This window comes from Hippopotamus amphibius, chromosome 1 (assembly GCF_030028045.1).
Source record: "Hippopotamus amphibius kiboko isolate mHipAmp2 chromosome 1, mHipAmp2.hap2, whole genome shotgun sequence".
NCBI lineage: Eukaryota > Metazoa > Chordata > Mammalia > Artiodactyla > Hippopotamidae > Hippopotamus > Hippopotamus amphibius.
This window is the reverse complement of record NC_080186.1, coordinates 11849563-11873007: the sequence shown is the minus strand read 5'-3', so window position 1 is coordinate 11873007 and position 23445 is coordinate 11849563. Positions and strand designations below refer to the sequence as shown.

At 44.2% G+C, this 23445-nt stretch overlaps 1 protein-coding gene and 1 long non-coding RNA gene across 5 annotated transcripts in view; one reads left to right on the top strand and one right to left on the bottom strand.

The window, feature by feature from the left end:
- Positions 1 to 3848, bottom strand: part of LOC130830130 (protein DDI1 homolog 2) — a 34778-nt gene extending 30930 nt beyond the window's left edge. For all 3 annotated transcript variants that reach the window (XM_057697128.1, XM_057697137.1, XM_057697162.1), the window contains exon 1: positions 3652 to 3848. In XM_057697128.1, the coding sequence (XP_057553111.1) occupies positions 3652 to 3789 (138 nt within the window). In that variant the 5' untranslated portion in view covers positions 3790 to 3848. The remainder of the gene's footprint in view (positions 1 to 3651) is intronic.
- LOC130830153 (uncharacterized) lies at positions 3039 to 22783 on the top strand. Of its 2 annotated transcripts, XR_009047740.1 has the most exons (5): positions 3039 to 3171; positions 3310 to 3778; positions 5226 to 5458; positions 22228 to 22333; positions 22424 to 22783. It is a non-coding gene; the product is annotated as an uncharacterized LOC130830153 (long non-coding RNA). The 2 variants fall into 2 exon arrangements; XR_009047739.1 differs by lacking the exons at positions 22228 to 22333; positions 22424 to 22783 and adding an exon at positions 5703 to 7330.
- Positions 22784 to 23445: the final 662 nt, after the last annotated feature.

Below are 23445 nucleotides of genomic sequence, written 5' to 3'. Positions count from 1 at the left end.
AATGCTGACAATGCAGTGTTGACTGAAGAAAGTAAGATATGAAATTGTTTATTACAGTTCAGGTCATATGTTTAAAAGATACATTTTAACTATATAAGAAGAAAAAAGCTTAGGGAAAAAAAAAAAAACTTAAAAAGTAAACTGCAGGACTTCCCCGGTGGCGCAGTGGTTAAGAATTTGCCTGCCAATGCAGGGCACACGGTTCGAGCCCTGGTTCTGGAAGATTTCACATGCCACGGAACAACTAAGCCCGTGTGCGACAACTACTGAGCCTGCGAACCGCAACTAGTGAGCCCACGTGCTACAACTACTGAAGCCCGGTCACCTAGAGCCGCTGCTCTGCAACAAGAGAAGCCACTGCACCCGAGAAGCCCACACACTGCAAATGAAGAGTAGCCCCTGCTCACCACAAGAGAAAGCCCACGCACAGCAAGGGAGACCCCACACAGCCAATAAATATATAATTTGAGGTATAAGGTAATAAGTAATGGTGGTGTTCTTTCTCCTTTTCTATATGTTACAAGTTTTCTATAATGCATATGTGGTTATTTATCAGAAAATAAATACATGAAAATTACCTGTGAAAATAAACATGCCAAAACCAGCTACAATAGAAATTTTCAGTTTCTACTGGTTTAAAATAGTGTTTTACAAACCACAGATCACACTGTGGCGCAGAGCTGTGTTTCCAGGATCATACAGTCACTGCTATTACTTGGTGTTTAAATATGCCTTTGAGAGTTCTTACACATTCTGCACTTTTTTTTAACCACAAGCCACCTACAAGGGTAAATTATAACAATGTTTCAAAAATGCAAAGATATTAATTTCAAGTGACGCTAAGTCCTTATAATTGTTTGAAGTTCCTCCAGCCAAGTCTGCATCAAAGCATCAAACAGGGCCATGCCTGGCTTCCAGGCCCACACTTGTGCTAAGGGATGCAACTGTGCCCAGCTTTAATCACATGGACAAGCAGAGATTGTTACTATTCTAAATTTGTTATCATTGCATTGTAACTACTATCATCAGACTAGAGCTGTTAAAAATTAACACCCTTTCCAAGTGTATCTTATGCACAGTCCATGCTGATGCTGAAAGACTGAATTATAAACCAGTGATCCTTAACGTGGGGCAGACATGCGAGACAGTTCTTTAACTGATGTAGGAAGAAAACAGAAAATTAGAATTTTCATTCCCATTTTAGTTCATCCTTCCTTAAATTCTCTCCTGTGCCTGTTTATAATGACCTAAGGTATTACTTCATGTATATAATTGATGTTTACAGCTATTATATACATGCATTTATATTATGTATATGCCATTAGTTCATATATATTATTTATTACATATATCACAAAGTTGCATGTTCCAAAACATTTTACTCAGAAGGATACATGACCAAAAAAGTGTGCAAACCAGTGCTCTGGACACACAGTAACAGGAAAGAATAGCCAGGAAGAAGAAAAAAAATCCCTTTAGAAATGGAGTCAGAAATGGAGGTGAAGAAACGAGAACAGAGAAGATAAATAAGAGGAATAAAGGCAAAGAGACCAGGAAAACTTTGAGAGGGAGGAGGAGAAGATGAGTAATATGGGAGAACCCTGGGAGGTAAAAGCCGGGTGGGGGGTGGGGGTGGGAGGCCCCAAGTATGTGAAAATGATATATTTGTGCATAAAGACTACAATGATGTTTACTATTATGATTTGGTGAAAGGAAATGACTCAAGTGTCTAGGGTGGATCCTGTTCCTGTCTGATGGGCAAGCAACTGAAAGACAAGGGACCACCAGACATCCTAAAATAGATACTGTGTTAGGTTACAATGGAGTCAACAGACAAACTTGAAAAACTGGAGCTGTTTACTGGCTATGTAATACAGGCTTAACACTAGTTGGAGCCCAGGTTTCCATATGCTAATTTGGCTGGGGAAGGAAGAAAATGCCAAAACACTGACCTCACGAATAAGAAAGAATTTGGAGTTAGCCTAATCGTTCATTTAGTAAGGTATTCCTAACCTTTCACAAGGGCAGGACAGTGCCTGCCTTAACCATACAATTGATCGTCTTTCAATCTGACACTCTTTTTAATTTACTTAAACTTTTGGCTGCAGCCATCTCAAAAAGTGCGGGAATACAGAAATCACAATCTTTGTCTTCTCCCAAGCCCAACAAAATCAACTTACATTTTAATTGTTTATTTCCCCTACCAGCTGGTGATTATAACCAGGGTAAAAGAACAGCCAAAAGGAAGAGAACAACTGAAAAAGACACCTTTGAAAATCTGAGTTAATTTTCCCTCACTATTTAAACTGTTCTTTTCTAGCTCTCTACCTGAGGGATTCATTCACAGGAAGTGGTTCCTGAGTTTTTGTGGATTTGTTTTTTATAGAAGTTCCAAGAAATCCCTTTTACCAATATCTCTGTACCTTTTGCCAGAATGCCTATTTGAGCGACACCTTGTGCCCCGAAATAAATTCCTTCTTGATATTCAGCTTATGCCAAGGTTCTAAAGTTCAAAGTGTAAAGGAATCATACCCACTTCTGAAGAAAATATTGACACATGTGTTTACCATAACACAGGACAGAACAAGCTGGAGTGAGGCAATAGTTTTTGGAACTATTTCATAACTGCAGTAGGAAATCAAGATTTACCTTCTGGGGCCTTGGACAACTTCTATAATTTTCTTAATGTTTCGACTACGTCCTCCAAGGCCCACTTATCAAGTCAGGATTTAGATGTTTTAGTGTGAAGGCCACAGAGTTATTGTTACCAATTCTGTTTGATGGCAGCCCCAAAGCATTTTGAGAATAAATTATTTTGCTTACTTAAAATGTAAGAGCAGGCTGAATTTCTTTCCAGCAGGATGAGGGAAATGAAACAACCAAATCACACTGAGGCCATTTTTAAGCAAATACCCTCATAAAGCACTGAGCTTTGAACTCACCCAAACTCTGAATTGTGAGCTGAAAGAAAGAGGGATCTTGGCCTACTACCAGGGAACAAACCAGAGAAATAGTTTCAGCTGAACTAATAATTACTTAAAAAAAAAAATTTTTTTTTTTAACCAGAAACGCATGTAGTAGGGAAAGGAGCATTTCCAAAGGCTTCAAAACAAGGTGGTGCAAGTCTCAAACTTTTCCTTTCTCTTAGAGCGCATCTCTCTACATTTAAAGGTAAGTTACGTTTACTGAGGCAGGAACCCTCTCCAAAAAAGCAAATGAACATCTATCTACCAACAGGGATCCAAACTGGTATTTCTGGTTGGGGAAGCAGGATGTGTGAACTCCTGCAAACCTACGGCTTCTTCTTAGGTCTGCGACGACACGACACCCCAAACTCGGGGAAATCAGAGAAGGGGCCAAAGAGCCACAAGGTGCGGCGGGCCGCCCGAGAGTCCACGCGCCCCTCAGACTGCAGCGGGTGCGTGTGCGGTCCGGTTCTCCGCTCCCTCCCCCAGCACCCCACCCCACGCTCGGGGTGCGCGGGGGCCGCTACCGATCCCAGCTCCCTCCTGGATGCGGGGGTGGGCTGGGAACGGCCATCCTGCTTCCCTCCCACACCCCGATTCCTCACCAGTGGCAAAGGGAGGGCGTGAGGCCCCCGAGGCGGGAGGGCCAGCTCCGGAGGGAGGCCCCGCTCGCCGCCCGGCATACCTGGCTCTCAGCTGCGGGGATGCCGGACTCGAGCTCACACAGCGCGCGGAAGTTGTGCAGCTCGAAGTCGGCGTCGACCTGGAGGGAAAAGGTCACCTCGGAGAGGTCCCTCCGCACACAGTACACGGTGAGCAGCATGGCCCGGGCCCGACCCAGCTCGGCTCGGCTCGGCCCGGCCTCGGCGCGGGGCGGCGGGGCGGCGGGGCGGCGGCGGCGACGGGGCCTGGCTGGTGCTGCAGGCGGACGGCGCGGGCTGCTCGCTCGCCCGCCCGCTCGCTCGCTCGCTCCTTCCCTCCCTCACACACGCTCAGTGACTCACTCCCTCCCGCCCTCACCAGCAAGCACGGCCGCCACCACCCGCCTGCGACTCCGTCTGCTTGCCTGCCGGCCTGCCTCCCACCGCTGCCGCCAAGCGCGCCAGCCGCCCGGCGCCCCGCCCCGCCGCAACGCGGATGCCGTAAAGCCCGCCGGGCCCGCCCCTCCCTCGCGGCGCAGCGGAGGGACGGAGCTGCGAAGGGGAGGCGGGAAGCAGGAGAGGAGGGGGCGGGGGCGGGGGCGGGGGCGGGGGCGTCGTGGGACGCGAGAGGGAGGGAGGAAGGCGGGGGGAGTGAGCGAGAAAGAAAAAAGTATTCATTGCTTGATGTAGTGAGTGACGTCTCTGGAGGACTCCAACATCTCACTTATTCATCCAACAGGCATTTACTGAGCGCGTGTAGGCAAACAGCCATGTGGGTACAAAACTGCGTAGAAATACAAGTCTTTGCCCTTAAGGAACTCTCAAGCTGAGACAGGAGACGAGAGCCTAGCAGATCGTTCTGAGGTGTATTTCCCAAAGTAGAAACTGAGGCTCAGAGAGCTTACTTTTCTTCTTGTTCTGGTGACAGGGTTAAATCCAAAATCATGACCCTGCCTAGTCTATAGAACCCCCGCTCACTGGCCCCTGCCTTGCCCTTCAGCCCTGCCTCGTGAGCCCTGTTTGCACTCTGCCCGCCGTGCCCCGTTGTGACTTTCAGTTCCTCCTGGGCTCCATTTCCCTGACTCGTAAATAGTTTTCCCTTTACTTGGACTGCCTCTTTCCTATCCCTGGCAAACCCCAGCACCTACTGCAGAGCCTTTATTGGGCACAGCTTAGAATCCACTCGATAAAATATGTGCTACTGTAATGGCCTGTTTAAGGCCGCATGGCTGATGAGAAATAGAAAGCCAAAACATGAGGATGAGTCAGAAAACCAAAACGGAAAGAGGAAGATAAAATGGATGCAAGATTGGCATCTCCCCATTTACCCCCCACTTGCCCATCCGTGGAGTAGGGACACCCTCTTCCATTATAATGGGAGGGAAGGAGGGATCAGGATGGCTATGGAAGCAGGTAAGTGTAGGTAGGTTTGGTGGCAAGAAAGGAAGTGAAAGCCCCGCTGAAGACATATCTCTGTAAAGGAGGAGGGAAGGTTATCTGTGGAGACTAAAGACAGAAGGTGGAGCAAGGGGGCGGGGTGGAGAAGAGTGGCTGTTGTCAGCTACAGAAAGCTTGACTATCAATGGCTTAAATAAGTGAGGGTTTATTTTTCTTACAGGATAGGAAGCCTGGAGGTAGACAGCAACGTTGGTTCAGTGACTCAATGATACAAGGGCCAGTATTTCCGCAAATCTTTGGCCTCTCCCTGAGGGTCACGATATGGCCGGTTGCCTCCACTCCATGCACCATTTTCTTGTTCAAGCAAGAGCTTGCCCAGGAGTCCCCCAGCAGTTTTCTGCTTACATCCGGCCAGAACTGTGTCACACAGATGCAAGAAAAAGGCCAGGAAAGGTCAGTGTTTAGCTTTCCTCACCTCTTTAGAGGGTATTTGGGGGGCAAGGGGGTTGTAACAGGTTTTAGGTGAGATATACCTAGCGCATACTACAGCAGAGAAGGTTTGAAATAACCATTGTAAGTCAAAGCAAGTTGAGCAGAGAAATGATGTAGAATTGCCAGATGGTATTGAGGATTTAGGTGAAGTTGGAATCGTGAATTGGCTGATTTTTGTGTTACATTTTTTCCTGCCCGTGCCCAGATGGGACAGATTTTATTTTCCAAAGATGGCCATGGCAATATCTTCCATCTTATATGTTCATCCTACAATGTAATCATGACATTCCTCCCATGAAGAGATGGGGAATATGAATTAGAATTATGGCAGACGGACTTTGGCATAAGTGCCACTGTGTGACTTCTGAGGGTAGGTCATAAAATGCAATGTAACTTCTGCCTGATTCTTTTGGAACACTTGCTCTTGAAACCCAGTAGCCATGCTGTGCGGAAGCCCAAACTACCCCAGGCAGTGAGACTACGTGGAGATAACATATATAGATGGTCCAAGCAACAGCCTAGCAGAGATCAAAGCCAATTACCAGGAAAACCCTCCTAGAACATGAATGAAGACACTTCCAGTTGATTTCAGCCCCAGCTGTTGAGTCATCTCCAGCCTTTGAGTCTTCCCAACTGAGGCCCCAGACATCATGGAGCTGCCTCCACTGTATTCTTTTTGAATTCCTGACCCACAGATTCTATGAGCATAAAAAAATGGTTATTTTATGTGACTAAGTTTGGGGTGGTTTGTTACAAAGAACAATAATTGGTATACTGAATATAGGCACAGCCAATAAACTCCTAAAAAAAGAGAATTTTATTGCAATATAATACACAAAAAGTGCATATATTTTAAGTGTAGAGAGTGAGTTTTCACAAACTGAACATCCCTGTTCAGAACATTATCGGTACTTCAAAAGCCCCCGAATCGTTCCTGCTATAATTATTAGTAATCTTTTTTTAAAAAAAATATTTATTTGGCTGCGCCGGGTCTTAGTTGCTGCATAGGAGATCTTTAGTTGCATCTTGGGCATGGAATCTTAACCATTGGACCACCAGGGAAGTCCCATATCCTCCCTTCTAATCACTAACTCTCCCTCCTCACCCCCTCCAAGTGTAACTAATATCCTGACATTTAACAGCATTGATTCATTTTGCTTGTTTTTCTACCACATATAAGTGGACTCACACAGCATGTAGTCGAGTGTCTGCCTTCTTTCACTTGGCATTAAGTGGGTTTTGTCCATATCATCGTATGTAATTATAGCTTGTACATTCTTATTGCTGTATAATATTTTGTTTGGGGAATACACGACAGTTCATCCATTCTGTGGCTAATGGGCATTTGAGTGGATACATTTTTCCTTGAACCATTTTGACTTACGGTTTTCAAATTTTGCAACCAAAAGAATCCTAACTAATATAAGCCCATCACCCCCTTTGGACTCTGCTCAGTTGCCTCCTGCCATCTGGCTCCCAGTGGCTCCTCCCACTTCTCTCTCACCACTCCATGAGATGGACTTTGCACCTCTATTACCTGTGACCACAAATAGCTTCAGACATCTCTGGTCCTTAATTCTAAGTCAGGATGGGGTGGACAAGGCCTAGACACAGGGCTACCAAGAAGTTCCCTGATCGTTGCTGTGTGTCAAGAACCTTGCCAGTGATTGCTATCATTTGCAATGCTTACTTTGTGCCAGACACGCCTCCCTGCCTGTTATGTGTGTTGAGTCAATTAATCCTCACAAAAATCCTATGAGGTATTAGCTCCATTTTAGAGATGAATAAACTGAGGCATAGAAAGGGGTCCGTCACTCACCCAAGGACATACAAGTGGCAGCTTGAATTCAAGTCAGGCAATCTGACTTGAGTCTAGGGATTTCCCTGGTGGTCCAGTGGTTAGGACTGTGTGTTCCCACTGCAGGGGAGGGGTATGGATTTGACCCCTGGTCGGGGAACTAGGATCCCACAAGTGGCAGGGCACGGCCAATAAACAAACAAACAAACAAACAAACAAACAAATAAATAAATCTGACTCAAGTCTACAGTCTTAACCATTATTTTACACTGCTGAATGTGAGACCTCATTTTATCCTTCTAAATGCCTTCACAGATAGAAACTATTAGTATTCATTCCCATTGCATGGATAAGGAAACAGGTGTGGGGATATTTTTTATTGTTTGTTGGCTGTGTTGGGTCTTCATTGCTACGCATGGGCTTCTCTTCCTTGCAGTGCGCGGCCTTCTCATTACGGTGGCTTCTCTTGTTGCGGAGCACAGGCTCTAGGCACGCGGTCTTCAGTAGTTGTGGCTCACGGGCTCTAGAGCACAGGCTCAGTAATTGTGGCACACGGGCTTAGTTGCTCCGCAGCATGTGGGATCTTCCTGGGCCAGAGATTGAACCTGTGTCCCCTGCACTGGCAGGCAGATGCACCACCAGGGAAGTCCAGACGTGGGGATTTTAATTAACTTGCCCAAGTTCATTCACCTAGGGAGTGGCAGATTCTCCAAACTGGAAGAAACTTGAAGCGTGAAAACATCAATTTGACTAGAACACTATGCTCTGCCTGCACATTAAATGTGGGGACACCTCGCTGTCCTCTAAAACCCTGACTTTCCTCACCATTTGGTCACCACCAGCAAAACTGCTGTCTAATTCTAGGTTCTTGCCTAATTCTTCGCTGCTAAAAAGAACAAATCAGTAAAGATATCTACTCTAGTTGGTTTTAAAAATTCTACACAATAGGAGTTAAATCTCCCAAATACTGTAAGTGTGGGTTTGATATTTGTGCCCCCTTTTTGGGGTGGGGAGGGACTTAATTTAATTCTCACAGCTCTGCAGGTTGGGAAGTCCAAGATCAAGGTGCGGACACATTTGGTGAGGTTGCTTTTTGCTTCTGCTTTTGCTTTTTTTTAGGCAGGTATTGCTATATATTGGTCTTTAAAACTTTCCCTCCTCATCAGCTAGAGGCCTATCTCACCTTATTGTTCCTGGCATGTCAACTGATAGCAGGTGGTGCTCCATTTTACTCATTTTACCTTAACACAAAAACTCTTTCGGTTTCCTGTTTCTTAGGCTGGGATCATGTGCATATGTATAATGCAATGCCTCCTTCCTTTCCTGCTTATCTTTCCTAAAATCTGATAGCGTCTCAGTCCCACTACATTCTAGGTCAGCTCTTCCTCATTTCCGATGCACCTTGTACTCATTGGGCTATCAAAACATTTCAGGTAACGATGGCTGTAATTTCAAGCGCCATAATTTGCCTACTCAGAAGTTTGGAGCTACAGATCAATATGTACTTTGACTACCAAACTCAGCCCTGGGCAAAACTACAAAATAGGCCAAAGTTTGTCCTTGGCAAGCTCAAATTTATGTTCCTTCCTCGGTTCCTGAACTTTCTCTCCACCTGTTCCTCGTGTGTAGTTGTGACACATGGGCTCCTTAGTTGTGGCATGCGAACTCTTAGTTGCTGCATGCATGTGGAATCTGTTTCCCTGGCCAGGGATCAAACCCAGGCCCTCTGCACTGGCAGCAAGGAGTCTAAACCACTGTGCCACCAGGGAAGTCCCTCATGTACTCCTACTTTCTTCACATGCCTTTTCAAAACTTACTAGTGACAGCAGAAACTCAATATGATCTCTCACAGTATTTGCATTTTAAATGGGGGTAAATCATCAGCTGCAGATTTCTCAGCTTCAGGGAACTTGCTGGGGAAGGTCAGTTTTCTCAAGAACCTTCTGGATTGGCACAAACCTGCTTCACCTACTTTGTCAACAGCTGAGCTAGGCTTTGCTGATCTATCCTTGATATATCTAGTTCAATATTACCTTGGCAGTTAAACGGCTCTTTTCTACTCTTCTTTTTCTCCAACAAATTCTTGGTTTTACATGAAGAATTTGAGTGTCTTTCTTCTTGGGACACCACATCACCATTGTGGAGGAATCTTGGGTGTCATGGCTAAGAGTATAGAGCCAGCTTTTAAGATACAAAGTGGATACAGAGGATTCTGACTGCCAATGTCAGAATCATTACAATACTGTGGATATGTTCAAAGTCCTTTAGCCACTTGAAGAGACTTTGGTCCACTCATGACAATCAGTAGTACAACCATATTGGGCATAGACCATTTATTCATTTCTTCAACAAATGATTATTGAAACCTACTGCATGCCAGCCATTGTTCTAGGTACTAGTGGTACAGCAGGGAACAGGACAAAGTGCCTATCCTCATGGAGTTTACGTTCTAGTAGGTGGTGGCAGACGAAGAACATATAAAATGTGTTAGGTGGTGATAAGTGCTATAAAGAAAAAAAGCAAGCAGCAAGCAAGTGTTGGGGAGGGGTGGGTAATTAGGGCATACAGTGGTTGCTACTTTACACTTGGTGGGCAGAGAAAGCCTATGTTATAAGGTGACATCTGAGCAAATGAATGAAGTGAAGGCATAAATCCTGTGAACATCTGGGGAGAATACTCAGCACAGGTAACAGCAAGTACAAAGACCTAAATATGGAAGGATACTTGGCCTATTCGAGAAACAGCATGAAGAATAGCACATCTGGAGATCAGTGAATGAGAAGTGGATAGACCAGATTATGTGGTAAGTAATTAAAAGGACATTGGCAAAAAAAAAAAAAAAGACATTGGCTTTTGCTGACTGAAATAGGAAGCCACTGAACCGTGTTGTACAGAGAATTGACATGATGTGACACACGTGTTTAAAAAAAAAGCACTTTGGCTGACTTGTGGAGGTAGGCAAGAGTGGACTAGTTAGAAGACTATTTTGATAACTCAGGTGAAAGATCATGGGGGAATCTAACCAGTGTGGTAGCTATGAAGGTAGAGAAAAGTGGAGACAGATTCTGAATTCATTTTGAAGGTAGAGCCAATAGGACTCGTTGATGCATTGGATATGGGGTGTGAAAGAAGACTCAAGGATGGCTACAAGGTATGTGCCAGTAATACTTTATTAATTTTTTTTTTTTGATATGCTGAACTTCCCCTACCAGGGATTGAACCTGAAGTGAAAGTGCAGACCAGGGAAGTCCTACCAGTAGTACTTTAAACCCCTCTGCTTGCTAGAGGAAAATTTATTTGAATGAAAGGGTTGCCAACAACCTCCTGGGCAGTTTTTAAAAAGAAGAGCTGGGCCATCCCAATTATCTCCTCAAATCCCTTTCAAACTCGATTTTATTTTTCCTTTTGGCCGGGCCTTACAGGCCTGTGGCGCCGGAACCTAGACTTCATGAACTGACCTGTGGATAACTAGGCTCTGTCCCCTCGCTCGCGAGAAGCTGAATTAGTTCTCTAAATTCACAGTGTAAGCTCTACTTTTTTAGTAACTACTTCAGCAAAACAGCCTCCCTACCAGCCACAAACAAACAAAACCACTTGCCTCAGATACAGTATCTCTCTTTCAGCCAGCGCTGAATATACTGCCCAAATCCGTATCCTTTATATTTCTAATTTTCACCCTTTATGTGTCACGAAACTTCTTGGCATCCTAACATTTGCTGGTGTTGAACGGGTTGGTCAGAACTTTGTTCTGGAAGGCAGACTTCAGCATCTGACGAGTCTTACTCTCAGGAAATGCTCCTGCACGACCAAATTAGCCTCATGAGCGCCACTCAGCACCGTTTCGTCGCTTCGCTATAGCCAGCGCAGAAAAGCCTCAACTGCTGCTTGCATTTCTCTTCGATCACGCCAGCCAATGGCAGGACTTCGAGTGATGCCAGGGCGGAAACCCCAGGAAACTGCCCTCTATCCCCATCATCAGGCCCGCCCTCCCAGAGCCTTGCGGAAACGCGCCTGCGCCGCATCACGTGCCTGCAGCGTAACCTCCCAGTGGGCAGTGGCGTCTGATCACGTGACGCGCGTGACCAATGCCTGGCGTCCGCGCTCTGGGCTGCTGGTTGCTAGGTGACCCCAGCTCCCTCCAGTTTGGGCTGTTTGGCTTTATCCTGGGAGGTAGCGCTGGAAGCTTCAGACCCCGTCCAGGCTCTTGGGCACGCCGGTGGTTGCGAGGGTCTTTTGCGGCCGTTGCCTTCTCTCTGGCGGGAGCCTAGATGGTGGCCCCCCACCCCCTTGCGCCTTCAAGGCTTGAACCTGGGCATCCCGGCATCCGCGATCAGGCGGGCTCCCGTTCCTCTGGGATTAACCCGGCGGCTGGGGGTGCCGCAGAGGCGCACTGGTTAGGCCGGTTCCGCGCTGCCTTGGCCACCTTAGGTTAGAGAACCGGCTCAGGCTCTAGTTCCCACAGGGGTGTGACTGAGGCAGTGGCTGGCTGAGAAACAAGTGCCTGGTAGTAGTCCAAGGCGTGGCTTCCTGCAACTTCCTTCCTTGCGCCTTACGTAAAGCTTAGACTTGTTGCTTTGGCCAGAAAAGAGAAATAGGAACTCTCTGTGCTGTGCTGTCCTGAAAGGATTGTGTCTTGATTAGTTGTAGACTGAAGGATAACAGATTTTGATTAAAAAAAAAAAAGATATTCCCAGAAGTCAAAAGAGTCAAATACTTTTTAAAAAGTTTATATATTTAACTTTTTAAATAATTTATTTAGGCTGTGTTGAGTCTTCATTGCTGTGCGCGGGCTTTCTCTAGTTGTGGCGAGTGGGGGCTACTCTTTGTTGAGGTGCCCAGGCTGCTCATCGCAGTGGCTTCCCTGGTAGCTCAGTGGTTAAGAATCCGCCTGTCAATGCAGGGGACACGCGTTCAATCCCTGGTCTGGGAAGATCCTGCATGTGCCACAGGGGAACGAAGCCCATGTGCCACAACTATTAAGCCTGTGCTCTAGAGTCCGTGAGCCACAACTGTTGAGCCCGAGTGCCACAACTACTGTAAGCCCTTGCACCTAGAGCCCATGCTCCGCAACAAGAGAAGCCACTGCGATGAGAAGCCCGCGCTGCAACGAAGAATATCCCCTGATTGCTGCACATGGAGAAAGCCTGCGTGCAGCAAAGAAGATCCAACACAGCCAAAATATAAAACATAAATTAAAAAATTTAAAAAATAAAATATTTGAGAGAAAGGGCTTGAAACTATCAACCTTTTCGTTGTTAAAAAGGCTTTTATTTATTTTTTATAAATTCATTTATTTATTTTGTTGGCTGTGTTGGGTCTTTTTTTGCTGTGCGCGGGCTTTCTCTAGTTGCGGTGAGTGGGGGCTACTCATCGTTGTGGTGCGCAGGCTCCTCATTGCTGTGGCTTCTCTTGTTGCGGAGCACGGGCTCTAGGCGTGTGGGCTTCAGTAATTGCAGCACATGGGCTCAATAGTTGTGGCTCATGGGCTCTAAAGCGTAGGCTCAATAGTTGTGGCGCACAGGCTTAGTTGCTCTGGGACATGTGGGATCTTCCTGGAGCAGGGATCGAACCATGTCCCTTGCATTGGCAGGCGGATTCTCAACCACTGTGCCACCTAGGAAGCCCTAAAAAGGCTTTTAAATAGAGATGGTAAACCTTCTCCTGGCATAGGAGGACATATTCAGCAAGAGGACCTACAGCTCCAGAGCTGAGTCCCACTGACTCAACAAGCTTTCCCAGCCCTTTTTCTTTTAAAAGCTTCATCAAATTAGAACACACCTGCAGTTCTGAACACAGAGACTATGTAGTGAAGACTAGCCAATTTATGCTCTGGTTAAAAAAGAAGAAATTTTAAATGGTATAAGAAAAATTAGATATCCAGGAATCCAGCACAATGATTTATAGAATTGATGGGCCTTCATATATGTGAAAATTAATGAAAATCATTACATTGGCATTAATGAAAGATTTGCATGTCCCAAGTAGGCTCTTTGACTCAGGTATTGGTGCTGTGGTTTTCTTAATGTCTCTTGTGCTTGGGGTTTATTGGGCTGCTTAGATCTATGGTTTTCATTAAATTTGGAAAAATTTTGACAAGTCTTTCTTCAAGTGCTTTTCTGACTACCTCTCTCCTTTGAGATCTCCAGGTACGCATATATTAGGCCGCTTGAATTTGTCCCACAGCTTAGTGATGCTCTGTGCTTTTTTTTTTTTTTTAACCATTATGAAATTTTATAGTTGGTGACTTGAAACATAACTTTGTTTCTGTAAGCTGTCATTTTGTAACCATAGGGATTGGGAGATACCATGTACAGATTGCCAACGCCTGTTTTCTACACCGTATAAATTCTTTTCTAGTTGGTGTTGCACTTCAAAGACCTCAGATAGTCTATGGTTGGGGTGAGCCATTTATTTTTCTCTTTAAGGAATATAGCTCCCAAGACACCAATTTACCTGAAAGTGGAACAACTTTTGCATGTAGCAAATTCTCAAGTTCAAGGTTAACAAGTATACATAAATGGAAATGTCCTCAAAGATAGATATCATATACACATATATTAGGCCGCTTGAATTTGTCCCACAGCTTAATGATGCTCTGTCCTTTTTAAAAAGTTATTCTTTCTTTCATCAGTATTAGATAACTTCTGTTGCTATTTCTTCAAGTTTACTAATCTTTTTGGGGGGCAATATTTAATCACCATTACTCCTGTTCAGGGTGATTTTAATCTCAGAATTGTAGTTTTCCCAAAGCATGGTGAGTAAAGTGCCATGTTTACCCAGAGAAGATCTCTCCAGATTGTGCTAAAGTACTCTGCCTTGTTCAGCATTTTTACTGGTAACTTGGGTGCAGTCAAGGAGAGCAAGTTTCTTAAATGTTTAGTTGACACAAGTGAGGAGATTGCACTAATAAGTCAGCTGACAGGAACAAGATTCAGTGAGATGGAGACAGGTTAGAATGATGGATCAAAATGAACACGATGAAATATAGAGTCCATAGTTAAGTTCAAACAGTTAGATGCACCACATAAGGGAGACTTGTGTTCATGGGTGAAAAATGAAGGAAGTGATTTTTGGTTGATTGCACACTCAATATAGGTTACTAGCATGATACATTTGTTAGAAAAGGGAGACAGAAAACATGTTAGCTTTTTTTTTTCACAGTGTTGGGTCTTCGTTGCTGTGAGGGCTTTCTCTAGTTGTGGCGAGCGGGGACTATTCTTTGTTGGGGTGCACAGGCTTCTCATTGCAGTGGCTTCTCGTTGCGGAGCACGGGCTCTAAGATGGCAGGCTTCAGGAGCTGCAGCACAAGGACTCAGTAGTTGCAGCTTGTCGGCTCTATAGTGCAGGCTCAGTAGTTGTGGCACATGGACTTAGTTGATCTGTGGCTTGTGGGATCTTCCCAGACCAGGGATTGAACCCATGTCTCCCCTGCATTGGCAGGTGGATTCTTAACCACCGTGCCACCAGGGAAGTCCCATTTTTGCCTTTTATGTGCATATATATAGTGGTCTTATCCAAAATAAAGGAGATAATTATCCCTCCCCCAGAAATTTTTCATCTCTAGAAGTTCAATTATAACCTTTTTTATATCTCCCATGACTCTATTTACCCTTTTGAACATATGGAATATAGTCATAATAACAGTTTTAATGTCTTTGCTTCTAATTTTAACATGTGTGTCATTTCTGGGTCAGTTTTTATTGACTGATTTGTCTCCCCACCATGGGTCACATTTTCCTGTCTCTTTGCATGCCTGGTAATTTTTTATGGGATGCCAGATATTATAAATTTTACCTCGTTCAGTGCTGGGATATATATATATAATTCTTTCCTATGCTGCACGGCTTATGAGATCTTAGTTCCCCAACCAGGGATCAAATCCATGCCCCCTGCAGTGGAAGCACAGTGTCCTAACCACTTGACCACCAGGGAATTTCCAAATGCTGGATATGTTTGTATTCCTGTAAGACTAGAGCTTTGTTCTGGGGTGTAAAGTTACTTCGAAAATAATAATGGGAATAGGCACTGTTCCCAGCCAGGTGTAAGAGTCAAGCACCTTTCCCTCCAGTCCTCTCAAGTGCTTCTTTCCCCAGCTTTGGGTAGTTTTCTTACGCACAGGTGCTAAGCAGTACCTTGGTGAATACTAGAAGAAATCTCTGGGGTTTTCTCTCTCTGAACTGCTGCCCCATCCCTGTTACTCTGTCCTATGAACTCTAGCTGCCTTGGTGTCCCTGGACTCGGCTCTGTATGCCCGACTCAGGGACTCCACTGAGCTCTGCCTCAGTTTTCCTTCCCTGCATGTAGCCTGGAAACTCAGGCAGTTCTGGAGCAGTTCCAGGGCTTGTCTCATTTGTTCCTTTCTCAGGGATTACTGTCCTTTGTGGTCTGATGTCCAGTATATTAAAAACCATTGTTTCATGGTTTTTTTTTTGTTCATCTTTTGGTTGTTTTAGGTGGGATGGTTAGTCTGGTCACTGTTTCTCTATCCTGACTTCTGAAAATGGAAGTCCAGATATCATACCAATTTTACCGCTTTTATCACTAAAAACCCGCTGAATATTGAAACGCTTAAGTCAAGCTGCACACTGTCGAACTCACATCTAGTTGATTCCAGGAAAAGACAACCATTCTCTTGTTTTTATATTCCTACAGACTTAACCAATAGCCTGGCACTTGGCTGACACTCAGTAAAAGCTGGAGTGGATGAATAAACTATTTTGAGCAAACAGCTGTCGATCAGCTTATGGTGTTTTCTTCCAACATTTGTTGATGGGCTTTTGCAATTTTCTTCTTGCCTGCCAGCAGGAAATGAAAGCTAGGCAAAATGGAAATTTCTGGGACTTGTTATTCCTGATTGTAATTATCCACAAAAATGCATCCTTTAAAAAAAGCTTATTAACAGGCATGAGGGAAGTTTTTGGGGGTGATGTATATGTTCGGGAGCTGGGTTGTGGTGGAATAGTTGCACAAGTTTATAAATCATTGAATTGCACACTTAAAAAGAGGTGAATTTTGAGGCACATAAGTTACACCTAAATCAGTTAAAAAACAAAACAAAATGCTTATCTTGAAGATTTCCAAGGCATTTTAAGGTAGAAAGAAAAAAGGAAGTTGCCAACCACTTTATGTAGGCTAAACCCAGTTTTGGTATTTTCAAATATATTTCATATGTATTGAAATGTAACATTGGTTGGGTAGGAGTAGACTACAGTGGACTTTCACTTCGTACCATAGACGTGTACTACTTTTGTAATAAGAAAAAAAGATTTTTAAAAGGAAGACTGAATTTTTTCATTAAAGAAGAAAGAAAATCAAGTTAAAAGGCAAGAGAAAAAAATGTCTGTTTGATCCATCCACAAGGCAATGGACAGGCTGTTAGACTAGAAATCAGAGAGCCTGATTCTAATTCTTGTTCTGTTCCTTGAACTCCGAGCTAGGACAAGGTTTTTTGTTTTTTGTTTTTCGGGGTTTTTTTGGGTGGGGGTAGTGGGGGGCCGGCCCAGCTTGTGGGATCTTAGTTCTCCAACCAGGGATCAAATCTGGGCCCAATGGCATTAAAAGCACCAAGTTTTAACCACTGGACCACCAAGAAATTCCCTAGGACAAATTATTTAGCTGCTGGGTATTGTTCCAGAAACCAGGTTTAAGTGATGAAGTGAATATTTGGAGCCTGAATCTTAAGTGTCAGAAGTGGAGCTCTGAAACAAGTTTGAAAGCAGCTATGAGAATAATGTCAATACAGGGAATCCTTTTATCCTCTTAGCTATCTGGTAAATGATGAGAATCCCTCCCTCCCAAGCACTCTGACCAAAACCTTTGACAGGTAAGATCATCTCTAATTCTGGATCCTAGGGAGGAAGTTGCTTTGTAATATACAGTAACATCACTGACTTAGCACTTCACTTTCCTTATCAAATGTAAATAATATGCCTTACTTATTTTATAGGATAATTGGAAGGACAAATGAGATAAAATATAGCAAATGTTGAATTCAGAAGGAAATTGGAATGTAAAAGCAAATCATCATGAAACAGAACAAATACTTTATCATACCACTGATTTTATTATACCACAGGAAATATTGTGTCACACACGCTTTATTTGTATGAGATTTCTATCTGCACTTTATCCTCCAGACATGTATATGAAGATGTTCTCCTGGTTTGAGTTACCTAGCATGAGCTGGTTCATAGAAAGGTTTGTCTAAACAGCATTTTCCCCTGTGTCCTAGAGCCTTGTGTCACTTTAAACAAAATTTATATATATATATATATATATATTTTTTGGCTGTGTTGGGTCTTTTTTTTTTTTTAATTTTATTGGTTGTGTTGGGTCTTTTTTGCTGTGCGTGGGCTTTCTTTTTAGTTGTGGTGAGTGGGGGGCACTCTTCGTTGTGGTGCGCAGGCTCCGCATCGCCGTGGCTTCTCTTGTTGCAGAGCGCGGGCTCTAGGTGTGTTGGCTTCAGTAGTTGCAGCACATGGGCTCAATAGTTGTGGCTCACGGCTCTAAAGTGCAGGCTCAATAGTTGCAGTGCATGGGCTTAGTTGCTCTGCAGCATGTGGGATGTTTCTGGCGCAGGGATCGAACCCGTGTCCCTTGTATTGGCAGGGGGATTCTCAACCACTGCGCCACCTAGGAAGCCCTGTGTTGGGTCTTTGTTGCTGCGCGTCAGCTTTCTCAAGTTGCAGCGAGCAGGGGCTACTCTTTGTTGTGGTTCATGGGCTTCTCATTGTGATTGCTTCTCTTGTTGGGGAGCATGGACTCTAGGTGCGTGGGCTTCCGTAGTTGTGGCATATGGGCTCAGTAGGTGTGGCTTGCGAGCTCTAGAGCACAGGCTCAGTAATTGTGGCACACGGCTTAGTCGCTCCTCAGTATGTGGGATCTTTCTGGACCAGGGATTGAACCTGTGTCCCCTGCATTGGCAGGCAGATTCTTAATTACTGTGCCCCCAGGGAAGTCCTGTGCTTTGTGTCACTTTAGAACCTCAGTTTTAAGCTACAGTGCCTTTAGTCATCAATTATTGAGTATTTAGTTTTACTAATAACTTCAGTCAGATTTATTTACCCAGAGTATATAGTTTATAATTAATAATCGGCCTTTGCATTTGTCTAATGCCTTTCTCTCTAAGGTTGATGATGTTCTTTCAGCTGTACATCACCAGGAAGCTGGAAAATGTTAGTTAGCTTTTACAGTCCCCACTTTGAAGAGGAGCTATTTAGAAGCAGTTGATTTCCTCAGCTGATTTCTGGAAACTGTAGAGAGCAGCTCTGGGGTGATTAATATTTCCTTAGACAAGAATGCCATCTAAAAGAAATGCATCGGAGACTGGCTGGGGCTTTGAAAAATCTAAACATTTTCTTTAAGAAAAAAAATCAAATGGTGCAAAGATTGCATTAAGATAGCCTACTGTATTATCAAATTGTTGAGGTGTCAGGGTGAAACCTGACTAAAGGACCTAAACTGTGTGTCACCTGACTGAGTGATTGAATGACAGCTCTGTCCATTTCCTGACTTCTCCTTTCTTTGTTAGATGATCAAGCAGAAGTTTTCTGTGCCCTCTCCTGGCTTGACTTTGGAACTGCATAACAGTGACATTTAAACTTCATTGGGTGGGTCTTAAGTAAATTCATGCTCTCCCTCCCCTTTCTCTTGCCTTTGGAGACTCACTTGGGACTAGAGAGAGACAGAGAGGGGCCGATTACTTGGCATCTGGATAAAAGTGGTTGGATTAATCAGACTCCCGTTTGACAAGCTGAATAGAGAGACAAAGCAACCCCTCTCGTGTTCAAATAGTACATATTATTTTCTATATTCAAACATGGTGCTATTATTGGAGGTAACTCCATGTGAGTGTGTAAAGTATTCCATGAGGCATTGTTGAGTGTGTAACTTTATAGGTAAAACAAAGAGAAGAGTGGAGATTCAGACAAACTTTGATAAAAGTATTCTGAACATGTTCAAAAATATCCATATTTTTCTTTAGAGGCAGGGGACAAGGAAGGTTGAAAAGAATGCTGATGATGTAACAGGGTGAGGGGAGTGTCCCAGAAAGCGCCAGCCAGGTGTCTCCCGGAGGCTGAGTTGCTGCAGGATCATTTCTGAGCCTCCACAAGCACAGACAAGTTCCGTATTGACGCCTTGTGCGGAACCCTTGCATCACTCACTAGGCCAAAGGGAATCCACGCAGGCAGCCGAAACATACGTGGTATTTTCCTCACACGCTTTGGCTGCCACGGTTTTTTGACTGTGATATCAATTACCCCAGAGCTGCTCTCTACAGCTTCCAGAAGATCTATTCAATCATTCATTCACTCACTCACCAAACACATTTATTATGTTACTGTTTTTTGTTTTTTGTTTTTTTTACAAAGCACTGCCCTTGGAGGCCAGCCAAAAGGAAGAAGCAGATATTGGAACTTATAATTTACTACAGCAGTGCTTTGAAAACTTTTTCCTGTCGTGGAGCACATAGAAAATTATACAATTTCAAGAAACTAAGTGGGAAAAGAATTTGAAAAAGAATAGGTACATGTATATATATAACTGAATCACTTTGCTGTACACCTGAAACTAACAAAACGTTAGTCAACTATATTCTAATATAAAATAAAATTTTTTTAAAATTACAGAATTTGTATGTCCCACTGAGGTAAAGGGCGGGGAGGAGGGATTTAGGGGCATCTATTTGGGATTTGCTAAAAAAAAAAAATTCCATTTTTTACATATTGTATAGTTATGATTTGAAAAAATGGAAGTATTAGGGACAGCATTAAATATTGAGCTTATATAAAGTTTCCAAATAAAATATTTTCTAAATTTTCACTTTCTTCTGTGAATGTAACTATTTTTTCTCTTTCTTAATTTTATTTAAAAAATTTTTTTGAATGTAACTTTTAAATATCAGGTTTTATGCTTAAAATTATCACATGTAGTAATGACCAGAACTTTTTTTTTTAAATAAATTTATTTATTTATTGGCTGTGTCAGGTCTTCGTTGTTGCGCGTGGGCTTTCTCTAGTTGTGGTGAGCAGGGGCCACTCTTCATCGCAGTGCGCAGCTTCTCATTGTGGTGGCTTCTCTTGTTGCGGAGCACGGGCTCTAGGTGCGTGGGCTTCAGTACTTGTGACACACGGCTCAGTAGTTGTGACTTGTGGGCTCTAGAGCGCAGGCTCAGCAGTTGTGGTGCACAGGCTTAGTTGCTCCTCGGCATGTGAGATCTTCCTGGACCAGGGCCCGAACCTGTGTCCCCTGCATGGGCAGGCGGATTCTTAACGACTGTGCTACCAGGGAAGCCCCTTATTTTCTTTCATTAACAATTGTACAACTGAAATGTCTTGTGATGACATCAATGGAACTTGAATGCAATCAAACTGTTTCATGTCAAGCATTTAAAAATAATGACACACAATTATACTCCAATAAAAAAAAATAAAAATAATGACACAGCTCTGAGTTAAAGCACATTCCTTCACGGGTGATATCCACCTGGTATGTACTGGTATTCACTGTTAGTGGCTAGCTGGCATCTGTTCTGATTGATTGGTCAATGTGCCATCTCATGTTAAATATTTTTAATGTCACCCTGCCCAAAAGTGTGGTTAAAGCAGTCACCTTGGAAGTTAGCTTGGACACCAGCCAAAAATGGACAGAAATATCTGATACTATGTGAAGAGAGATTTGGGTCAGCCATCTGGGGCTGCTCTGGCTAGAGCCCTCCAACCAGTCTCCTTGCCCCTCCACCTCTGACCAGCTGCATCTTGGGTTGCTGCTCCTCCTCCTTGGCCCCTGGAACTCAATTCCTCTAGCAGGGCCCTGGACCCTGGTCTGCAATGTGCAGCAGTGCACTCTGCAGCTGGCCTCGAAAGTTGATGTCCAGGACCATCAGCACAGAGCAAGCAGCAAACGCCACTGACCCTTCTGCCTACTTGCGGGGATTGCAAGGCAGGATGTCAGACTCTGCTTTGCTTGGATCATCCCATGAGGAGCTCCCCATGAATTTCGTGTATCCAGAGGTGGTTGGTCTAGCTGGCAGCCCCAAGGGCCATCGCATCTTTATGTTTTATTCCACCTGTAACCCAATTGCAGTACACCAGTGTGCTATGACCACGGTCAGGAAACTCTGCAGTAGAGGAAATAAAACATACGATGATAACACTACCTATTATGTATCAATGTATGGTTTACACTGCTTTCACAGTGCCCCTCATTTTTTTAATAAAATTTATTTATATATTTTATTATTTTATTTGCCACATTGGGTCTTCATTGCTGTGCGCAGGCTTTTTCTAGTTGTGGAGACCGGGGGCTACTCTTCGTTGCAGTGCACAGGCTTCTCATTATGGTGGCTTCTCTTGTTGTGGAGCACAGGCTTTAGGTGCACAGGCTTCAGTAGTTGTGGCACATGGGCTCAATAGTCTTGGCTTGTGGTCTCTAGAGCACAGGCTTAGTAGTTGTGGCGCACGGGCTTAGTTGCTCCTCGGCAAGTGGGATCCTCCCGTACCAGGGATCAAAACTGTGTACCCTGCATTGGCAGGCTGATTCTTAACCACTGCGCCCCCTGGGAAGCCCGTGGACCTCATTTAACCCTCATAAGAACAACCAGTAAAGATTATCATCCCATTTTACGGAATAGGAAATAGGTTCAAAAGGGTGAGTTGCTCAGATTGACATGTTAAGTCCACCCTTCCCTGACTGGGGTGCCCCAAGGTTGTACACATTGGTGGGCTAGGTTAAATAACGAGTTATTGAAGTGAAAGCTTTACTTGAAAGTTTTTGGAGGAAAAAAAAGTTTTTTTGGCTGCGCCATGCAGCTTGTGAGATCTCAGTTCCCTGACCACTAGGCAACCAGGGAACTCCCTACGGGAATTTTAACTGGTAAATAATATAGGTGTTTTCTTGTTTGTTTTTGTTTTGTTTTGTTTTGTTTGGCCAGTGCTGCCTGGCATGCGGGATCTTAGTTCCCCGACCAGGGATCGAACCCCTGCCCCCTGTAGTGGAAGTGTGGAGTCCTAACCACTGGACCACCAGGGAATTCCCTGGTAAGTAATATAAAGTATTTGGGGATTTTGCCTACAATGATTGAGATTCGCTGATCGTGTACCTGAGATTTAACTTGTTTCTGATTCCAGATCCCAACTTATCCCAGGTAGAAAACTGTTAAGGTTTTATGAGAGTTACGGAGAGAGTCGTGTGAGCATGGATTTCAGCTGAACATTGGGCATGTGGAGACGGGAGCTAGAAGAGAGCATTCCAGCAAAGGAGAAGAGGCAAGAAAGTGGGGCTGTGTAAGGTGACCAATGGCTGGAGAGACAAGAGCATGAAGATGCATAATAGGAAATAAGATTAGAAAGGTGGATTGGCTTCAGGAAGCTTTATCTGGCAGGAAAATCTATGTGATACCAGCAGTGGTGAGACCAGTTGGAAAGTTACAGGTGGGAAGGCCTGAACCAGAGTAGCTGTGGAGAGCTTGCACACAGGAAACCATCAGGATTTACCAAAGGATGGTGGGGTGAGGTGGGGGGTGGGTGGGGGGGCAGGATCAAAGAAAGGGAGGGGGGAAGAAGTCGCTGGCTGAACTTGCAGCCCACCTGAGGTGTTGTCAAAACATCCAGGTGGGGAGTTAGCAAATGGGTGACTGGAGCCCAGGGCTGGGATTTGGGGTGTGAATTATCTGCCTCTAAGTGAACATGGTTACCTTGGTATTGGAGGAGACTGCCATCCAAGAAGGAGCCACCAGAGAGCAGGAGAGCAGGGGCGTACCTGGTCAAAGAGGCCACCTGAGGAAAGTTTAAAGGGAGGGCGTGTTCCGCAGTAGCAAATGATGGAGAGAGGTTGTCACAGAGTGCCTGGCACATAGTAGGCACGCAAACTATTTGAGCGAAGAAAGAAGTAAGAAAACGATACATTCAGGACAGGCCATATGAAAGAAAGAGGCATAAGGGTGTTAAACTAATAAGGACCTACGTACAGCACAGGTACCTCTACTCAGGACTCTGTAATGACCTATATGGGAGAAGAATCTAAAAAAGAGTGGATTTATGTATATGTATAACTGATTCACTTTGTTTTACAGCAGAAACTAACACAACATTGTAAATCAACTATACTCCAATAAAAATTAATTAAAAAAAAAAAGGCGTTCAGAGAATAA